General features: G+C 31.3%; 2 protein-coding genes and 1 long non-coding RNA gene across 3 annotated transcripts; 1 reads left to right on the top strand and 2 right to left on the bottom strand.

Annotated features, from left to right (window-relative positions):
- Positions 1-5,892: 5,892 nt before the first annotated feature.
- Positions 5,893-6,931, bottom strand: LOC114389043. Its single transcript, XR_003661689.1, has 2 exons — positions 6,437-6,931; positions 5,893-6,155 (listed from the first exon to the last, which is right to left on the bottom strand). It is a non-coding gene; the product is annotated as an uncharacterized LOC114389043 (long non-coding RNA).
- An 826-nt stretch (positions 6,932-7,757) lies between these two features.
- On the bottom strand, positions 7,758-15,085 carry LOC114389511 (mitochondrial inner membrane protease ATP23-like). The gene is made up of 5 exons (XM_028350197.1): positions 14,960-15,085; positions 14,647-14,771; positions 13,853-13,990; positions 13,681-13,767; positions 7,758-8,169 (listed from the first exon to the last, which is right to left on the bottom strand). Exons 1-5 carry the CDS (start codon positions 15,054-15,056, stop codon positions 8,038-8,040), a joined length of 579 nt encoding a protein of 192 aa, XP_028205998.1. The 5' UTR covers positions 15,057-15,085; the 3' UTR covers positions 7,758-8,037.
- A 6,775-nt stretch (positions 15,086-21,860) lies between these two features.
- LOC114391119 (classical arabinogalactan protein 6-like) lies at positions 21,861-22,259 on the top strand. Its single transcript, XM_028352110.1, has one exon. The coding sequence runs from the start codon at positions 21,861-21,863 to the stop codon at positions 22,257-22,259; it is 399 nt and encodes a 132-aa protein (XP_028207911.1).

Genomic DNA, 22,259 nt, shown 5'->3' with positions numbered 1-22,259 from the left:
CATATATTTTTTTTCTTTGGTTTGGTATCGTCGGGCCTTCCTCTCTCATTAGTGAAATAAATGTATTTTTATAAGTTTTGATTTTTTGTGAGACAAACAATATCGTTAAGTTTATACTTAAAATTCATTGTTTTTTTTAAGAATATATTTTACCGGGATTGAAATTAGATCATTTCCATAAACTTAGTGTGTATTGTCAACTGAATTACACTCATTGGATAAACTCTACTTGTGCATATAATTGAGTTTTAAGAATATTATTTATTTACCTTTCAAAAAAACTCCCTTTTTGGTTCGTAATAAAAAAAGTTATTTTATTTTTTTTTCTCTTAAAAATTCTATCACTTTGTACCAAAAACATATTTAAGTTAATTTGTAAATCGTGTTGTGCATAGTGAAAAAATGTTTAAATATTTTTTTATACCTATAAAATATTTCTTTTTCATATTACTACCTAATTTATTTATATTTTTGCTTTTAGTACCTGTAATATTTTTATGTTTGGTTTTCGTACTTGCCATTAGTCTTAGTATGTGTTTGGATTGGTGTTGACAAAATTAATTTTGAATGGAATAGATATTATAATATTAATTTTGAAGTGATATTGTTTATGTTTAGATATTTTTTTTATAAAATTAAGTTAGGAGTAAAATTCGATATAAAATTTTGATTCTAACGTATAAACTACTCAAAGTTGCTTCAACCCATAATCAATTCTTGATCCAAAAATAATTTTGAATTCTTCTTCAATGCGAAATTAAACATGTGAAAATGTATCTAAAATCAATTCTAGACCCAAAATCAATTCTTCAACGCCAAACCAAACACAAACTTAATCCGTTAAGTGATGACATGACAGATAAAGTGTCAAGTTATTGATGTTACATCGTTTTGATTTGGTTGAGTTGTCGTCCTCCAATTTTTTACATCATTAAGTTTTTTTTTTAACCATTGGAAAATGTTTCCCCTTTTCCACACACCATCGAAAATGTTTTTACATTTTTAAATTCTAACCAAATGAGCATTTCCAAACAATACACAACAAACACCAAAATTTCCATAATGAAACCCAAATTCAAACCAAAAGAGATCTAAAATCAAGGAAAATCAACATCACAAAACAACCAATTCAACAACCAAAAGCCATAGCGTGCAACCCAAAAAGGAGATCAAATCATCACAAGCTCGAATTAAGGAAAGGGAAAACATGACATAAAACAACTCGTTCATCTATCTTCAATCCAAATCTACAAAAACTTAGATCCACAAAATACAAATATGCAAAACCAAAAATGACGATGGTGAATGGTGGTGTCGCGATCCAAAACCCGTGGCGGTGGTTTAACGGAATGGTGGTGGGGGAAAACTGGTAAGGGTTCACACTTTCACGTTGGGTACCAAAAGGGCACAAATCTGGTTCTATGGGGGGGGCATTTTAGTTCTCCGTCGGTGGTGAAGGGTGGTGTCACAATGGCAAGCGTGTCTGGTTTTTTTTCACTGTCGCTTCGAGAATCCCGTCAATTTGCTCTTCACTATCGCTTTCAGATTTCACTCATAGTGCATTCTTTCTGTCGATGTGTCACTCTCCACCTAGCATTGCAATCTCTTCCAAGCTAGAACTAGAATTTAGATGTGCATATCTCAAAGTTTGAAGCAGAAATCTGAGACGATGGGGTGAATGCCAAATTTTTTGTTGCAATAATGTTGAGAAAGGAGAGGGGTAATGGTGGGCAGGGGTTGAAAAACTGAAAAATTGAGTGTAAACCGAAAACCAACCAAAAAACCACAAACTACAAAAAAAATCGAAGAGCATTGATTTAGTTTGGTTTTTGTTTTCCCAACCGAGCGGGTTGATTCAATTTTTGGTTTAACATGCAAAAATTGAACCAAACCAAATCGAACTGCACTTGTTAGTTTAAGTTTAATTATTATAGGACTCAAGACTCATGCATACTACATGTAGTTTAAGTTTAAGCTTATGTGTAAACGACGTTTAACACTCGATCTCTACTCTCTCATTTCAAATTGGACTAGATATTATTCAAGTTTTGTTTAATTATAATAATTTTATTTAGTATTTTTTTTAATACTCACTGGCATAACTAAATCAAATTACAAAATATTGATTTGATTTAGTTCCGATTTCATAAATAATTTAAACTAAACCAAATCATATTGTACATAATTCTTTTATTTGATTTGAACTAATTTTAAGTTAAAATCGCATGGCAAATACCTCTAATGATGGGGATGGAGGGGTGCGACACCAAGGGTGAAGTATAATAAAGGATTTTATCATTGTTGAAAGGAAAGAAAGGGAGATGAAAGACTAATAATAAATATGAAAACAAATCATAAAAATATTATAGGTATCAAAAGTAAAAAAAAAAATATAATAATCTGAAAAGGTTGTATTTTATAAATATAAAAAACATATTTAAATCATAAAAATAAAAATAAAAAAATATTTAAGCCAACGGTCCACCAAATCACCAACAATCAACGTATACATACATAAAACTAAGGTTGAATAGATTTGAAATATGAATTTCAAAACATTATATTATAATAAAAATTTAAAATATCTTATGAAATTAATTAAAATGTTACACTGTATCCAGGACAGGGTACATGATGAACACAACGAAACTCGACGTGTCCAATCTCCAATGTCCATATAATATAATCCGCGAAAAACATCTAAAAGCCTAATTATTCTATAACCTCCTGAGCTCCAAAAATATATATATCATTGTATGAATGAATACACATTTACAGTATTAATTAGTGATGCACATATACATTATTGTATGAATGAATAGGCATTTATATATATTATTGTATGGATGAATACAAATTTAGTATTAATTAGTGATGCACATGACTAGATACCCAAATATACTTTTCTCGATACGTGGTACTATGCACAAAGGTGAGTCTGACACAAGGGAAGAATGTTAAATGACTTGTAACCACCTGAAATTGACACGGTAATGTTAGGAAAAAAGAGGAAATTTAATAAGATAAATAATTAAATTCGTTCATGAAAATATATTGGGGTGATAAATTAATTTTAAAAGATAAAAAATATAAATTTAATTTTTAAATTTTTAAAAATATAATAAATAAATTATGTTATTAAATTTATGAGATTATTTTATTATTAAATTGTAATCTTCAAAGATTAATTTAATATTAAATTACAAAGTTAAAAAATATTTATAATTAAATTATCTAGAGAATTAATTTATTATATTTTTTATATATTTAGAAATCAAATTTAAATTTTTAACTTATAGAGATAAATTTATTAACTTCTCACACTTGGATGAATTTTACTATTTTACCTAATTTAATAAGAGGAAAGTGACTGAACAATAAACATGCCTGGTGCCTATTGGAACATTGTGAAAACCACAAATCACTGTTGATTGCATTGCATGTGCATCCTTTATTAGGATACAGATAGCATTTTTGGGGGAAGACATTTTTACCTTTCCTCTTTGAACAAGATATTTTTCTACATTTTCTTAATAATTTATCGTTGCTTTTGGTCTTTCTCTGGTACTTTTTGTTACTGTTGTTGGCTTGTTGCTTTTGGTCTATGCGTTATTATTGTACAAAACAGTCTCAAATTATAGAGGTAATTCCAAGTGTCCATGCAAGCCGCTTAGAAATGGTTTATTTCATTTTTTAATTCAATTAAAATGTACTAGAAACTAAAAAAAAAATTGTATATTATTAAATTGTAGTGCACAGTAAGATTATTAATTTTTGTTTACTTCAAAGTATAAAATACTTTATTAAATGGTATACGAAAATCAAATTTTTATTTTTTTACCTTTTTTAATTTTTTTTATAACATTGTTTATTTCAGTATAAGGTCGACTTAATCAAAACTCTAGATAATATATGAATAATATATGAGTTGAGATCAAGTTAACTTGATTTGTAAATATAATATATCAATCTTAACATTTATATGGCTAAATCATATAATTAAAGAAGTACAAAAATATAATTAGGAAATATTTCACAATATGTATTTATAAAAAATATTTGGTTTGTAAACATTATTAGTCTAAAATATTTTTACATAGACATCCCATAAAAATATGATTTATCCACATCGTATTAATGAATAAGGTTATGTGATACAATTGTTAAATCTTATTAGATATTTGTGTCAGATTATTTTACACCAATTGTATATATAAGCTAAATTCTTAAAAATAATATCAGTATAAATACAGTATAAGTTTAATCCTCATGTATTGAAAATACAAACATTTTATATTATTAATCAATAAAAATATCATAAAAATGATTTTTAAATTATTATTATAAAAATATAAATTTATTAATCATTAATTACCATGTAAAAAAATTTACACAGTGAATAAACTTAAATTAAATTCATATAATATCATAATATGTAAAATATTACTAATTAAGTTAATAAATCTTGTTGTTAATATAATTTTTTATAGAGCGTATGGCTCAAATTCATATTTGAAACACATCAAATCTAATTTTTTTAAATACAAATCCAACTTAAATTCATACTAGAATGAGTTAGTGGGATGAACACTCTAAAAGTAACCATGTTGGAGGATTTCTTCTTTCAGCACATGTTGGTCAAAATAGACTTTGACTATCCTTTTAAAATACCCATAAAGTTCAGAGTAAAATATAAATGATTGTGATATCAGCATCATCATTTTATACAAAGAGATTCTAAGAGTAATTATTCAAATTTATTTTTTTTATAATTATTTTTTAAAAAATATAATGATTTTAATGAATAATTAATTTTAATCATTAATAATAAGAATGAAAAATAACTATAAAAAATTACTCTGTTGAGTAACTTGATTACTACTCACACAAGCACGCACAACATACACACATATTTTAAAAATTATATATTTATTAATTTTTGTAATAATTATTTTAAAAATCATTATGTCACAACTTCTATATAATACATCTCATATTTTTTTCATGCTTTCTTTTTCCACACTTCGTTGTTCAAATTATTGTATAATATATTGTGTCAATTCATATGGATAAAAAAAATGCTTCATTCGTTTCATAATTCATTCGTTTCATAATAATTGGTATGTACAAAAATCTTAAAATAATTATCATTTTAGTTTTTTATATATAATTTAATTACTTTTTTATTTATATTCCTTATTATACTAATGATGAATAAAAAAAATTATAAATGAATTACTGATAATATAAGGTTATTTTGTAAAAGCTTTACTTTTTTATCTATTTATTAACTTTTTTTTAGTCAAATTTAAGATGATAATTATTTTGAAACGGAAGAAGTATTTAATAATTAATAATAGATAGTGTAAACAATAGCACATGCATAGAAATAAACTTATAGCTACCGTAAAATCAACATTTACTGAAATCGGTCAAATAGCTAGTATTGAGATAACATGCATGAAGTCATAAGTTTAATATCAATGCAATCATTATAAAACAATTATGAACACAATATCATGGATAATGCACAATTTTTTTGTAATGAGCAATAAATGAAATTGTGATCGTTATGTAATTTTTTTATCATAAATATTAGTTATTAAATTTCTGATTAGGAAATTTGAACTCATCATTTCTTCTTCCTCCATTCTTCTTTTAATATTAAATCAATCTTATAACTCCTAATATGATATAAATGACTCCTATCGTTTTAAAATTCAAATGCAATAATGATAGGCTTTCCATATTTTAAAACTAGACATAAAGGCCAGAAACTTGCTATAATATCTTGCAAGATACATTCTTGCAATAGTGAGGCTAGTTAGGCTATGCCTACTAATGATATATGTAGAGGCACTACCAAAACCTAGATGGTGACACATACATGAATTCATGATGTCAAGAGGCATCTAAATTAGAGTTATTGTTTAGGTAGATAACATTACAGCTGCATATATATAAAATAGACACTAATTACATCTCCTACAACATTTTAGGCTGAAAAAAACATAAACATCATTATTAGGGCTCCAACTTATTATGCACAGGCCTTCGTCTGTGAGGCAGAGAATAATCCACATGCCACCATCCAGGAACATGGTTTTTCCCTTTCATGTGTTGCTGCTGATCATGCTCATGCAGTCCTTTTGAACCTGCAAGCCACTCAAATGTTTTTGCTGAATGACACAAAAAATATAAGAATGTTTTTGCGAGCAAATATATGGAGGAAACTTAAATCAAGTACTTTAGGTATAGTTTCTACCATTCTCCAATCAGAATTAGAGTTTTACTTTGGTATTCTGCATAATAAAATTTGCATTAAAAGATTTCATGGATTAGTAAGGTAAAACTTCAATTTTGATTAGAGAACGGCAGAAAACAATAATACTTAAGGGCTGAGGTAGTGCATCTAAGTTTTATCCTAAATATATACCTGAATGGTGGAGCTGTCTAACAGAAAATGTTTGATACTGACTGAGCAAGATTAAGCAAAGAATCACTCTAAGAAACCCCACCACCACCTTCATGTTAAGCCAGTTTATTCATATTCTTTCACTTTATTTACTCCTTCAACACTAGCTACCATGTTGATATTGTTGAACACGACATGCTAGTATTTATATTCAACAAAGGTAGAGAACAAAGAGTAGGGGTCATAGACTCATAGGTTAATGTGGCACACGCTGATATGTGAAATGAAGACAGTATTGATTTGTGTGCGTGACATGTTAGCCTCTCTCTGTTTCTTTATAGTGCAACGAAACATCAACCTTTGAAAAGGAATAAAGCAATGTTGATTTGACCACTTGATCCATGGCCTTGTAATTGTATAGAGTCCCCTGGTTACTTATGGTGGAAGGGAAGAAAATTTAGGCCTAGGCTAAGAAACACAAACAAGCTGCTGATTGGGTTAAAGATATAACAATAGTTTAAATATATTTTTTATTCTTAATAAATATTCAATTTTTATATTTATTTTTTATCTTTAATATTTTTTTAATTCCTAATAATGGACAAATTTTTTGTTTAATAGAAACTAAAATAAAAATCATTAATTTGTCAAAAAATAAATACAAAATTCATTAATTTATCAATAAACAAAACAAAATATCAAAAACTAAAAAGAAAATTATGAACTGAAAAGAAAATTCAACACAAAACAAAAAATTATTAAGAATCAAACTCAAAAATTAAATATTTATTAGAGAAGAGAAAACATGTTTCACTTGGACAAAGATATGTTGATAACAAATGCTTCCATTTAAAACTTTTCAAAAACTATTTTTGAAAAAATTGAATATTTATTAGAGAACAGAAAACATGTTTCACTTGGACAAAGACATGTTGATAACAAATGCTTCCATTTAAAACTTTTCAAAAACTATTTTTGATTCATTCGCTTCCCCAATCTAAGGAGCAAAAGGGTACGTATAAGTTTTTAAAGACAATAAAATACAAACAATGTGACAGGTATATAATTATCACTGTACCAACAGATAACATTTCCCTCGGAAGAAATGGGTGAACATGCTCCCCTTTATTTCTCATGTATTCATTCGTAAGTTGAATATCTGAGCACCTATTTTCATACTCGATACTCATTTTCTACAAGACTTGTACACTTGATTAACTCGTTGATAGGAAAGAACATTAAATTTATCACATTCTAAGATTTATATAACTTTAGTCATCACTACAGAGTTTAACTTTAGTCCATGTAAAATACTTTTATATCATCAATTAATATGAATTCACCTTAATGACTTTTAAAATAATTATTAAAATAAAACGACAATCTATATATGACAATCCATAATTAGATGTACATTCTAATTAATTTCGTACATATAAACCGGTGCAACCCTCTCAAATTGAGTTGCCTGGCTAAATCAGCCAAAAAATAATAATAATGAACTAACCTTTCTTCAATTTGAAAATTTGAATCACAATATTGATCACCTTAAAAAGTTCCAAGCCCAAAATGGAACACATTGCTGGTATATTAAATGCAGTAACAACCAGGCAATTGTTTTGTTAAGGAGCTCTGTCATAAGGCTTTGTATCATTGTAACAAACATCCCATACAGATTCCATAGAAGCCTTTGCCACACCAGAGCAATAAGGATTTGCAGACAATGATTTCATAACTCTTCTTCTGATGCATTCCTGCAAGTTGCATTACAATAGTTCAGTATTTAACAAGTACCAGAAACAGAGTCTAAGCTGTTAAAATATATTAGGGACCTGTTTAGATAAACTTCTCCAACCCTACTTTTATAGTTTTAGGAGAAAAAAATAAAAAAGAAAAAATGAAATGAATTTCTCCATAAAATAAAATTAGCATATGCATAAGTTAAGTTGAAGTTCTCTCATATTAGTTTCTCTAAAATTTGATTTCTAACTTAAGCATGAGTTAATATTTTTTTTAGTATATATATGCATAAGTTAACTTTAGCTTATGGAGCATAAAAAAAGACAAAACTTTAATTTATGGAGAAACTTATATCATTTTTTTTCTTATTTTCTTTCCTAGAAGAGCTTCTAGAGAAGTTTTCCCAAACAAGACCTAGAACAATGATAAAATTAAATTTCACACCATGAATATAGAGAAGCAAGCAATGCAGTTTGAGGAAAATAAAATGGAACAGACTTCAACTACCCTTTACACATTTCATTTTTGTCATCAAAAGTCAATCTTGCAACGATAAAATATCTAATCAATGAGAGGAAAAGAGAGCCTAGTGCTGGTTTATTCTTTCTTTATTTTTCTGATAAATAAGGTAAAATTATTAGCTAAAAGCCCTACAGTCGTCTAGCAATTTATGTTATGCTTCCACTCAATATTAATTTCAATAGAATTTTTCTAGTTTCCTAATCGGTTTCTAATTTGAGAAACATAACCATTCTTCGTCATAATTTACAGACCAATGGCCACCATTGTCTTTCAATAAAAGATCTCTCATACAACCAGCTTGTTATACTATCAGGCAACATCAAATGATTTGCAGTAATGTCCACATAAAATCTTCATAGAAAAGGTAGGTGTAAGAAAAAGTTCCACTAGTCAGTCACTCAACTACCAAATAATGGGAAAACCACATGTTTGGTTCAAATTGGATCTTCTAGGAAGGAATTCACGCACCAAAATAACCCAGAACGAGTTTTAAATCTTGATCTACAGAATTCGGATTTGAGTGATTCCAAAACGAGGAGAAAGATGACGCTTTGAACTGTAATTTAGGGTCAAGAAACACTAAAAACAGATTCGTAAAAACGTGCAGAACGAACCTGAGAAAAATCGGGCTGAAGGCACAATTTGGAGAGCACAGAAATGCCGACACGAACATAAAATGTGTAAGATAGAAAATCAAATAGGCACCACAAACAACGAGGTTTGATAAGCCTAGAGGATCGCCACAAGAATTGAATGAATTCCTGATAAGATCAGTTGGTTCAAGGAAGAACCCTAGCAGAGACAATTCTCACACGACATTCTGCATTTTCATTCAGTTCCAAAAGATTTATACAAATTAGTTCTCAACAAAAATAAGAGAAATGTAAAATCCCAACATTACAAGCATAGCTAATATGTCTTAGTAGCTAAAGCGAGGCATAGTTTCGTTTGAGGTCAAGGGCTTAAAACCGGCTGCAAGCACTTTATTATTATTGTTTTTGTTTTAAATTAAATGACTAAGTCTGTAATTGGGCCTTCATCCCAAGCAATCAACACATAAGACTAGTAACTCTCCCTTGTGGGCCTCTCCCTGCATTTGAACTGCCCCTAGAATAGTCACCATATGTTTCAAAGTTTCTTGGGCCTTTTTAGCTCTTGTCATAGGTCCTCCTATGTCTTGTATTGGGTCTTGGGCTTCCATCTGGTCATGGGCCTGGGTCTGGTGGTTGTCATGGGCTTGGATGCCCATATCATTCCCTCCTTCTTGTAAAGTATTTGTCCTCAAATCTACGAAGTCATCACCTGCATCGAAAAGAGTGAGATCAACCACATTAAAAGTAGCACTTACCCCATATTCTCCTAGCAAATCAATTTTGTAGGCGTTATCATAGATCTTGGCCAGTACTTGAAATTGACCATCTCTTCTTGGCATGAGCTTGGACTTCCTTTGGGAAGGAAACCGCACTTTCCTAAAATGTACCCAAACCCAATCACCTGGTTCAAATGTTACCTTTTTTCTTCCTTTGTTTGCATACCCTTCCATTTTCTTCTCAATTTGGGACTTCAGAGATAATGCATACAAAATTGATTTGCTAGGAAAATATGGGGTAAGTGCTACTTTTAATGTGGCTGATCTCACTCTTTTTGATGCAGGTGATGACTTCAGAGATTTGAGGGCAAATGTTTCTCAAGAAGGAGGGAATTATGTGGGCATCAAAGCCCAAGCCCATGACCAGATGGAAGCCCAAGACCCAATACAAGGCATAGGAGGACCCATGACAAGAGCAAGAGCTAAAAAGGCCCAAGAAGCTTTGAAACATATGGTGACTATTCTGAGGGTAGTTCAAATGCAGGGAGAGACCCAACACTTGGAGGCCCACAAGGGAGAGTTGCTATGTGTTGATTGCTTGGGATGAAGGCCCAATTACAGAATTAGTCATTTAGTTAAAAATAATAATAATAATAATAATAATAAAGTGCTTGCAGCCGATATTGAGCCCTTGACCTCAAACGAAACTATGCCTCGCTTTAACCACTAAGACATATTAGCTATGCTTGTAATGTTGGGATTTTACATTTCTCTTATTTTGTTGAGAACTAATTTGTATAAATCTTTTGGAACTGAATGAAAAAGTGTGAGAATTGTCTCTGCTAGGATTCTTCCTTGAACCAACTGATCTTATCAGGAATTCACTCAATTCTTGTGGCGATCCTCTAGGCTTATCAAATCTCGTTGTTTGTGGCACCTATTTGATTTTCTATCTTTCACGTTTTCTGTTCGTGTCTGCATTTCTGTGTTCTCCAAATCGTGCCTTCAGTCCAATTTTTCTCAGGTTCGTTCTGCATGTTTTTACGAATCTGTTTTTAGTATTTCTTGACCCTAAATTGAAGTTTAGGGCGTCATCTTTTTCCTCATTTTGGAATCACTCAAATCTGAGTTCTATAGACCGAGATACGATCGAAATTTAAAACTCGTTCTAGGTTATTTTTGGTGCGCGAATTCCATCCTAGAAGATCCAATTTGAACCAAGCAAGTGGTTTTCCCATCATTTGATATGCACATAAAATGAAAATCATCAGGATAAGAGAAGCCATGCTTCTATTTATCCTAACAAATATGTTTAGAGTATTTGAAAAATTATACATAAGGGACAGGGTTAATGATAAATGTTCTGTAACATGTCAATATACACACTAGCATATTATTCAAGTTTTTCTTCTCTCTTTTCCTCGTTCTCTACCTAAATCACCATAATTTCAAAAAAGACATTGAAGTGGTACCCCTTTTCTGTGACCTATCTTTTCACTATTCAGCTGTCAAGTTCTCTAAAATGAGGGGCTCCACTTTTATCCTTTTGATTAGCCTTCTCTTATTCTTTTATCCTTCCAACTCCCTTTTTGTTTCATCTTTGTCATTGGGCTTTTCTAACACGGCAGCCACTATTCCTGCAGTTGCCCATACACCCAAATGTGCCAATTCTAAGTTATACCATGTTGCCCTTCCAACATGTAGTCATTGTGATAGGAATTCTACCTCTAGGTGGGACAAGCCCTTTAAAGAGGTCTGAGGCCCTTTTAGAGTAGTGGAAGTTAGTTAGAGGAGAGAGAGAGTGGGAATCTTTTTGTTATATTGGGGATTGAGGATTGTGTAAGGGATATGGATATTTTGGAATGAGAATTGGAAGTTCAGAGAATCACCTCTGACTATGGGGGAGCCTTGCTCTCATCATTTCTGTGCACTTTCTTCCCTTTTATCTTATTTTCTTAGACTAAACACTGTGCTTGTTACTCAATTCGTATCACATTGTTTTCTTGCCACCATCTGCTGACACCCACTTCTCTTGTGAGCTTTCAAGTCAAACCAACCTCTCACGTGCTCTCATAAGGACACATTCCATTTTCTTATGTCCTCCACACCACTGCTGCTGTAGAAGTCTATGCATCAACTCCACCAGCTGACCATACTATAATCTTCAACAGCTTCTGGTTGTCAAAACCCACCCAGTCATGTTGCCACCAGAGCATCCATGAGCTACCATGGCCTGTCACGCTGTCATTTGGTTTTCTAATAAGTGAAGGAACATCTGGCCACCATTTTGGTAGTCTGCATTGTTTGACTTGGCTGACTATTCAGGAATTACGATGATAATATCCACCTTTCACCCAGCAATGTGGCTGCTGTCTGTTACTCCATCAATGCCAATCTCTTCATGGTTGTGGTGCACACCAGCCTTCACTTCTACCTGAATCCCTATAGCCTCAACAACTCTTCTAAAAGCTTAAGCTATTAGATGAAAACTCAAGAATAGTTTTATATTTAACACTACCCCTCATGCAAGAGCCCTTTGGTCTTGAAGCATGAATCATGGATAGGTCAGTATACGTTGTGAAATTCAACAATAATTTAGAATAGGAATGAGATGTTAAGGATCAAATTCATGACCACATGGACATTGAGGCTCTGAAACCATGTAAAGAACCAACTTTTTCAGAGGCTTCAGCTGTTAAGTGAAAGGTCATAAAAGGTTTTATATTTAAGGAGAAAGAGATTTAGAGATTCAGACATAGTAAAAATAAAGAATAAAACTTGATGAAGATTCAGCAACACATAATGACCTCGGAAAAATAAGAAAATTGTCAATTCGTTATATGGTAATTAGCAGGGCAAGATGCATGTATTTCCACAAGTTTCCTTCTCTGGTTTATTTTCACCAATGTCAAGAACATCATTCGTTAAGGAGAGAATACGAATATATAAACATATGTGTGGTGTAAGAACCATGAGGGATGGATGGCCCTTTTTGTGGAAGATGCAATGTGACAACTTTGAGATGGCAGATTTGCTGGAATTCACAAGACAATAGTGTGATTGCACCACAATTGTTGCTATTCAGTAACACTAGACTAAAATGCTTAATAGAATTAATACTACTGACATGTTGCAGGACTGTAGGCCACATAAGCCTATTTCCCTTTATATGTGCTATGTGTGGTGCAAGCTTAAACTCAGTATTGTTCTGCTGATGTTTCTTTGCCGAATTCGTTATTTTATTTGGCATTTCGGTGGATGTAAAGAAGCAAAGCATATGTGCAATCTATGCTACACTTAGGTCCATTCAGCTGGAGCTAACTCATGTATATCTTAAAGGAGATTTCAATGGATCAGCAGTTGATTTGGAATAAAACTAGGCCTTTGGCACAAGTTAGATGGTCTTTTTAACGGGGTTGCCATTATATACTTATCCTAACGGCCCTTTTGAAATAATGTTCTCTTCAACTTTATGAATTTATTCTTTTGTGAAAGATGTTAAAATTACTAATTCATGTCTCAAACAATAATTATAAGACTTGAGACTAAGGACTCTTTTGAATACGTTTTCCTAGTTGCAGTCGATCCCTAGATAAAAAAAAAATAACAAATAAAAGCTGCTACAATATATCTGTGAAAATATTCAACTAAAGTAATAGCTTGTATAAATGGAGAAAGGAAAGAATCAACATACTTGTTCATGCCCTCGAATTTTCAGAGAAGCTAATTTAAGAAGTTCCCGTTTGAAATGGCAATCACCACTTAGATGACCAGCTCTTATCTGTTTCACATAATCATTGAGAAAAATTAATCAGAGAAACTCTATCAAAGTCAATATGGCAAAGGGCACATTGTCAGATAGGAACCTCGCTACAAGCATGGTGAGCACATTTTGTCCAATCCAAGTTTCCAGCACGACAGTCATCAAATACATGAATTAGCTCATGCTTTAACAGCTGGTCAACATCATCTTGAGATTCCATCTCGTTGCAGCACACAACTATCTGAGACAAAGCCACGCCAATGAAGTAGAAATATGATATCACGTTAGTAATTTTAAAGCTCATACTACCACCAGCCAACATGATATTATAGAATTTAATTGGAATGCACTCACAGTGTAAAGTATAAAAGTTTTTACACTAACATTCAATCATAGAGTATCACATAGTAAAATTACTTTTAAAAGTCATATGTAGCGTGATTTCTAATTCGATGGCACTGTAAAACTCTTTCCACTATCAGTGTATCAAAGTTAACTCTAAAATTATATCATCCAACACTATAATTGATGAGTAAATAGTTTATACACTAACAATTTAAAACAGTTCCACATTATCATCCAATTACAAACCATCATATATGATAAGTCTGCTTCAGTGCTGACGATTACAAATAACTACCTTAAAAGTCATATTAACAATAATTTCTTATTGATCAACAATGCAAGAAAAAAAAATTACACCGACAGTGCGTAGCAATTAAATTCATAATTGATAGCTTAGCTTCATATAGTGTGAGTTAACATACTCAGATTTTGAAGCCACCACACCCGAAAAAATAAGTAAATAAAATAAACATAATGTTAATTGCATGTATAAATATATGTAGAAGGCCAAACAAAATCATGAGAGAGAGAGAGAGAGAAAGAAAGAAGTACCCCTTCACCCTGAGTATAACCACCAGCTATTGCAATGTTGTCACACTTAACAGCTTTTATGAAATTATCTCCAACGAGACACCCAGCTTTCTCCAAATGTTCCCTCAGGAACTTCACCTGCGGAGCTGAGTCATGTCGATGAATGATCAAATCAAATCAAACGAACCCAAAAGTAATAAAAAATAATTTTTAAGAAAAAGAATGAAGAAATTGGAGTTTAAGAATAGAGGGTAGTGAGATGTGATGGTATAATTGGAATTGGGAATAATAATAAAGAATAATGAAGAATGAAGAATGAAGAATGAATAGATACAAAGGAGACTCTTATGAATCATGCGTTGGCACTGGTCCACAGTTACGCCGCGGCGCTGTGTGGAAGAGTCGGAGGAAGAGAGATTGTCTTCATTCATTCCCAGCTTTGTCTTTGATTTCAGATGCACTTCAGTTGCCACGCTTTATAGGGAAAATTGTATTTTTTTTCCCTCTAATGATTTTTAATTTCGATTTTAGTTTTTTTTAAAAATTTATTTACAAATTTAAACCTTTAATTATGTCAAATCATACGCCCTTCAAGTCAGATTTAATGTCTAGGAATTTTTTGACAATTCATTTGTAATAAAATATAGGACATAATATGTGATCAAATATTTTGAGCCTTGATTGAATTTTTTATTTGATTGGATTTTTATTTGAATTGAATTGCTTAACTTACTTATTTTAGTGTGATGTTTGAAATTAATTTTATTTAATTTAATTAATATCAAGAGTTTGATTAGTTGACTTAGTATGATAATTAAATAGACGTGACTTTGATTATATAAGTAAGGAACTAGAAAAAAATGGACCTAGAAAAATAAAATAAGAAATTTGGGCCCAGGATTAGAAAAAAAAAATCTTTCAGAGGGAACACAATTAGCGAAATATGGATGTGCAACCAGTAAAAGAGGCCTTGGGCGGTTGATGGATTTCGACCCAACTAGTTAGAAAAAAACACCTATGGGCCTACAAAGATGGGATTTCCCCCTGAACTCAATCATTTCGATACAAAATGAATTAAACAAAAGAAAAAACTAGAGAAAGAGAGAGGGAGAGACTTGCATGGGAGAGAGATATAAGGGGAGGTTATGAAACTTTATCTTCCTAATTCATTGTTCCTCCTACCTGCAATAGTCACTTCAAACCTCTTCTAACACTTCAAACATTCATCACGAAATGTAAGCTAGATTTCCTCCAAGCAAAGATCACCATTGGCCATCCTTGCCATCTTCCCTAGACCAAGCTTCAGGCAACACCTTCTAGGACCTTCATCTGCCCCTGCAAATAGAGCCTCAACCATTGCTCATTTCACACCAGCTACTAGTACCAAGTAGAGAAAAGTTATTGATTTTGTGAGGTTTTTTAGTGAGTTTTGGAGTTGGAGAAAAGCTTGAAGAGTTCGTCTAGTCTTGGAGAGAAGGAGAGGAAGAAAAAATTCAGTTACCTTTTCTTCCTTGTTCATTCCAAAATTAAGGTATGGGGAGTTGGGATTTTATTCTTTCATTGTGATGTTTTGCCATGGATTTTGGGGGTGATGGTTCTTGAAGAACCTTTTGCTTCATGTTCTTGATAAAATGTTATTTAGAATCCATAAAATGCCTATACTCTTAATATTTTGGTGTTGTATTGTGGTTGCCACATGTTATATTTATGCAATATTGATGGTTGATGTGTGAATTACATGGAATTGTTTTGATGTGATTGTGTATATATTGATATAATGATTTCCTATATTTATGCAATATTGATGGTTGTAATTGGCCACCAAGTAGTTGGTGGTTGTGATTTGTAGAAATCTCACTAGAAGAGTGAGGATTGGACATAATCTTAGGTTTGGGTTGGACCAATGTAAAAAATTTGTATTAAATCTTTTTTTTCTCTTCTTACATTTTGCTATTAGTTGTCATATGGACTTCTACATCAAAACATTATGAGCATCAGAATGTCATATATCAAAATGCAAACATAAGTAAAATGGAATATTTGAACTATATAATATTTGTGATGCTAAGATTTGTCTTAAACTAGTTCAATCATTTATATCAAGTATGAAAGCTTTTAGAAAAAGCATGAAAATAGATTTATGCATGAAAAACTTAAACAATATTTTGAACAATGTTTTCTTTAGAACAACATTATGAACAACAACTTCTTGGGTATAAGATTTTCATAACATGAGATAAGGTTTTCGTAATAACAATATTTTGAGAAATAGAAATACTTTTATTTAAGTAATGATATTTTGAATATAAGAATATGCACATTGACATTAGATTCTCATAATGTTATCAAACATTTAAAAATAAATGTTGAAACTAACCACTTAGAAAAAAACTACCATAGAAAATACTTTTACATAGGTTAAAAATGGTCTTGAACATTGGTTGTAGGGTCAAAAGTCAAACTTTTTACATCGATTATTAACTAATCTTAAAAGTATTGGTTCCTTATCGCCTACCTTCAAAACATACTTTTTAGATGTTGCACCTGATGAATTGATTGACTTTATGAAAAGCAAGAAAAATATATAAAAGAAACAAACATCGAGAAGGAAACTTGTTTATATTGAAACTGTGAAGGGTTATCAGAGGTAACATTGTCAAGGTCACCATCCCTTTCCTCATTAATTGCAACGATGAGATCTAAAAGGAGAAACAAAAATGTAATCTCTGAAAATTCTTTCTGACTATGGCAAATGGTGGTTGGCAATGATGGTCGTAAAGAAGACATGGTAAGAAGATGATAAAACATACTATATAAAAGGACAAACAAAGAAAACATGAAAAAATAGTAAATAAAAATGAAAAGGAATAAAATTATTCCAATGTATGCATGTTTATGGTATATATAAAAATTACCTAGATCCAATAGTCACTGTTACTTATGTATGATGAGAAACTTGTCTTACTTTTCCACAATAGATGCAACCATTTTTTTTTTAGTAAGAATGATGTATTTATCATTTTCTCCCTGTAAACAATCACCACAACTACATACATACCACATCACAAACAAACAGGTTTGATAACAAGTTATAATATATTTCCTCAACAATAAAAGCATCAAATACATCATAAACAAATTATAGTCAAATATTCTAAACAACATGTACTACTCATTGACCCTTACATAATATAAACAACACCAATAAGTTTATCACAACCTTATATATGTCTTAGCATATAAAAACAAAAAGTATTCATTGGATCTTAACATGTATGGTCTTAACATACAAAAAATTATAAACAAATAAGTCTAAAAATTGTCAAGTTCAAGAAAACAAGTTGCCCAACATTGTTGAATGTTAACAATATCCTTATAAGGCATTGGAACCAAATTATCTAAGATCTAATTTTTTTTTTTAAAAAAAAATGATAAAGTATTTGTTCATTAACTAAAACTAAAACCATAATTAATTTAATTTGTTGAGAAGTTCATTAATTACATGTTTCCATGAAACAACAATATTGTAGGTGATGATTCTAAGCATATGTGTCATGACATAATATTCATACTCACTACTCCTAGGTTGTGTTTGACACTAAAAATGAATATCAAATTTGAATATAACTAAGAACTTTTTAATTTTTTTAATTGATTTTTCAGTTTGTAAACTACTTACACAATGAAAAGTCCATATAGACTTTTTTCTATTTCCTGACCCAAATCCACCATCCTTTAATATTTGTCCGTAGCTCTAACATAATAAAATAATCTATTCATAGAGAAGTATCCAACTTGTAAAGAGGAATCCTCCACCCCCAAAGCTAAACATTAGTGAAACATACAATAAAGAGGAATTGGGACAATATGGTTGCAACTTGAAACGATTATCATCCTAACAAAGGATAAACCCCTTAATTATAAAAAAAATCCCTAAATCATAAACAATTTCTATGTTTCATGTCCCTAGATAACATGGTAAAATATTTACTTTTGCACTTAAATTTGGATAACTTAATTCTAAAAGAATAAATCCACCAACAATTGTCAAATCTCTTGATGTTTGGTCTGCTTATTAACCTTAACATTTTCAAAATTGACACATAGAAACCCACACACTGATGAGAAAGCAATAACATTGACAAGACTTAAACAAATCAAATTATCTCTTTATTTACATCGGGATGATACTTAAGAGCAATTTTCTGATAGGCCTTTTTTATTTTGTCAATGAATGTTGATGGAGACACACCCAAAACTTCATACAGTGACTTGTTACGCTTTGCTTTCACCGCCATCGTTCTATTCCTATTGCTCCATCCTTCTGTTTTGTGGTGCTTCCACTTAGAAAGATTAAAACGAAATCCGTAGCTAATTTTACAAGTGGGTATGAAACAACTTGGTGGAGGGGTAAGTGGTAGAAAAGATCTCAAAAGGAAAGTGTTTGCAGTTGTAGTGAGAGAGAGAGAGATATTCCATGCATTTTATCTCCAAAGTTTTGTTCTCTCATCTCTTATCATCATTCATATGAGGATTTTAAATCAATCGTTGGAACACAAACATTACTATCTTATCACCCAAACTAAGTTTGAGACATTTGGAGTGAAATTTCGCTTAACTAACATGTTATGCGGTGCTTAAACAAAAGATAGTAAATGTATGAATCATGCACACACGTGGCATGATGAGAATGATACTAGATATTTAAATGGACATACCCACACCACAATAGCTAACATTTATCCAATGTTCATATTCATTTATAGTGTTTATCTTAGGTACTTAGGGAATTGCGTTTATATGTAATTAATTTTGAAATGTATATAAATATAGAGGAATGCTAACAACACTATCTCTGCTAATCTTTCTATGATTGATTGGAATTTATTCAAAATCATCAATTTTGGTAGATTTAACTTCTCATTTAATATAAGTCAAGAGAGACAATCATTAAATAATAAGCAAAACCTACCAAAAATGATGATTTTCAATAAATTCTAACCAATCATGGAGAGAGTCTTAGAAAGAGAGTGTCACTATCATTTCCCATAAATATATGACTAGTTGAGTGCATTTTCACTTTAGCAGTTCATTTATTCTTTAACATATTCCTCTAAAATGAAGAAACATATAAAGTGAGAAAGGAAGAGGTGTAAAGTGAGAAACAAGAAACCACAAAATAAAATGGATTGCATAATCAATAAAAACTAGAAACCACAAGCTAACAATATTAGTGAGAAATCACAAAACCAAAAAACAAAAGTTGGTACTTGGTTTGTTGGTAGCAACTACGTGGTGCCAGTGCTGGAAACCATGTGGTTTGCAAATGAAAAATCAAAGGAAAAAACTTGCAACCTTGACAATGAGGTGATTCACACATAAAAAGAAAATAAAGGCAATATAGAGGTCATAAGGACAATGTCAGTATTTGTACAATTTTTTGCATTAGTAGTTTAACAATTGATGAAACAATTTGGTAAAATGGCATTGTGTAGTAGTGAAACCAACTATTGTCATATCTCCCTTTGTTGTTCCTACTTCGAGTATCTCTTCCTTGACTCAATCTTACAAAAATCTCACACTTCCTTCATCTTTTATTGTCATTGCAAGTAAAAAATACCTATAGATATGGGTTGTATGAGACTTGTCCCCACCTCATTTACAAATGAGTATAGACAACTTTCAATTAAATTACCTACGGATACCAATTTAGTTATTTATTCTCTACGACAAATTATACCCAAAAGTATTTGTGGGCATCAATTTTTGGTCATCTCTTGTAATGCTTAGTTCATTTTTGTTCTATAGAATATTATGAATGTTACATATAAACTCTTTCATTTTGTTTACTACCTCCCTGATTTGGAAAATAATTAAGAAAATTGACAAGTAGATAATATATCCATACAAACTACACTTAACAATATAGTGTTAGGTATTTATTACACTACTCAACAAAGTCTTTAACAATAATTATTGCATTTCATTTTTTAAATGATTAATATATTGTGAATTATATAAATTTTTATCATTTGAAATATAAATTCTTGGTAAAAATATAGAAATTTTTTGGTGATAAAAATATTTATTATGCTTTCTTATTATTATCATATGATATAAAATCAATTTTCATTTTATCTATAGAATTGGTAATGTTTTGTAAAAGTTATTAGTTATTAGAAATTAATAATTTTTAAAGGAAGAATGAAAAAATTAACCTATATTGGATTGTCTGTTGGTTTCACATTTGGTGTGATATATGAGGTATAAATTCATGATTAAAGTGCACTCGACACATTTTGGTGTAGCATTGGGTCAATTTCATATATATTTGGTAGTCTAACATTGAATTTCAATCTAGTCAATCTATTAATGGGTTGATATGTCTAGAAAAAAATCTATTTTTTTATTCCTAGTCTAATTCTGGTATAGAGAAAATTCTATATTTTTTTCCTAAGTCTAATTCTAATGAGTGATATAATATTTTAACACACACTTATTTTAAATACCACATCAACAATTTTTATTTTTCTTTATCTTTCTCCTTTTATCACATTATATTAATTATCAATATATATTTTTTCCTCTTTTTATACATACTCTTTCTAGGCATCAAATAGCTTTCGGGTGTTAATTTTTTTTTTCAAATTCTACTATAGTAACATCCTATATAGTCAGTCTATGAATTGTCATGTAGTCAACTTCATAGCCAAAGAAATAATCAAATTGTACACAATAATCATAGAAACAATGCATTTAACCTTAAAAAAATAGCAAACAATGTATTTAGTAACATCTTATCGCTACTCTAATTTTACATAAGGACATTTGGTTTTGTGTTGTCACTTTTCTAAAAATTGTCACTTTTGTACAAATCTAAAATAAACAAAGATAATTGTTTTAGAACTTATAAGTTTATTGTTTTAACAAGGTCAATATAGACTTACAAAGAACTCCTTCAATGGTTTTTTCGTGTCATAATGAATCCCTAGCTAGAGATTCAAGTCAAATGGTCTAAATTGAATCCTTACCCCCCTTTTCCAAGCCACCAATTTGATCCTAATTCTAACTATTTTCCAATTTCTACCTGTCTCACATCTCCACCACAAGTTCCTACCATGTCTCATAACCAAAAACCTATAAATACACCCCTAACTCCAACCCTTTCACTACATAACACATTGTCCTCCCATTAGCAATAATTCACAAACACAAACCGCCACCACCAACACACAATGGCACGCCAAGTGATTGTCATCGCCGCTCTACTCATGGTAGCCATTGTTGGTGTGGCCCTGGCCGATGAAGCCCCATCAGCATCACCTAAGTCAGCACCAACACCATCATCATTACCAAAAGCACCAACATCATCACCAAAGGCACCGGCACCATCATCCCCCAAGGCATCACCACCAACCTCATCTCCTCCGACAACTTCCCCTGTTGTTGAGGAAGAGCCCGCCTCCCCACCGGCCCCAGGCAGCGAGGAAATTGAATTGGGTGCCCCCGTGCCCGCTCCTGCCAATGAAGTGGCCGTTGAGGAGCCTGTTCCAGCTGAGACCACCACTAGCATCGCCTCTACCCTTAGAGTGCCTGCTATCATTGTTGTCATCGCTAGCTTCTTCGCCTTCTAA

This window comes from Glycine soja, chromosome 16 (assembly GCF_004193775.1).
Source record: "Glycine soja cultivar W05 chromosome 16, ASM419377v2, whole genome shotgun sequence".
NCBI lineage: Eukaryota > Viridiplantae > Streptophyta > Magnoliopsida > Fabales > Fabaceae > Glycine > Glycine soja.
This window is presented reverse-complemented; position numbering and strand designations above follow the sequence as displayed.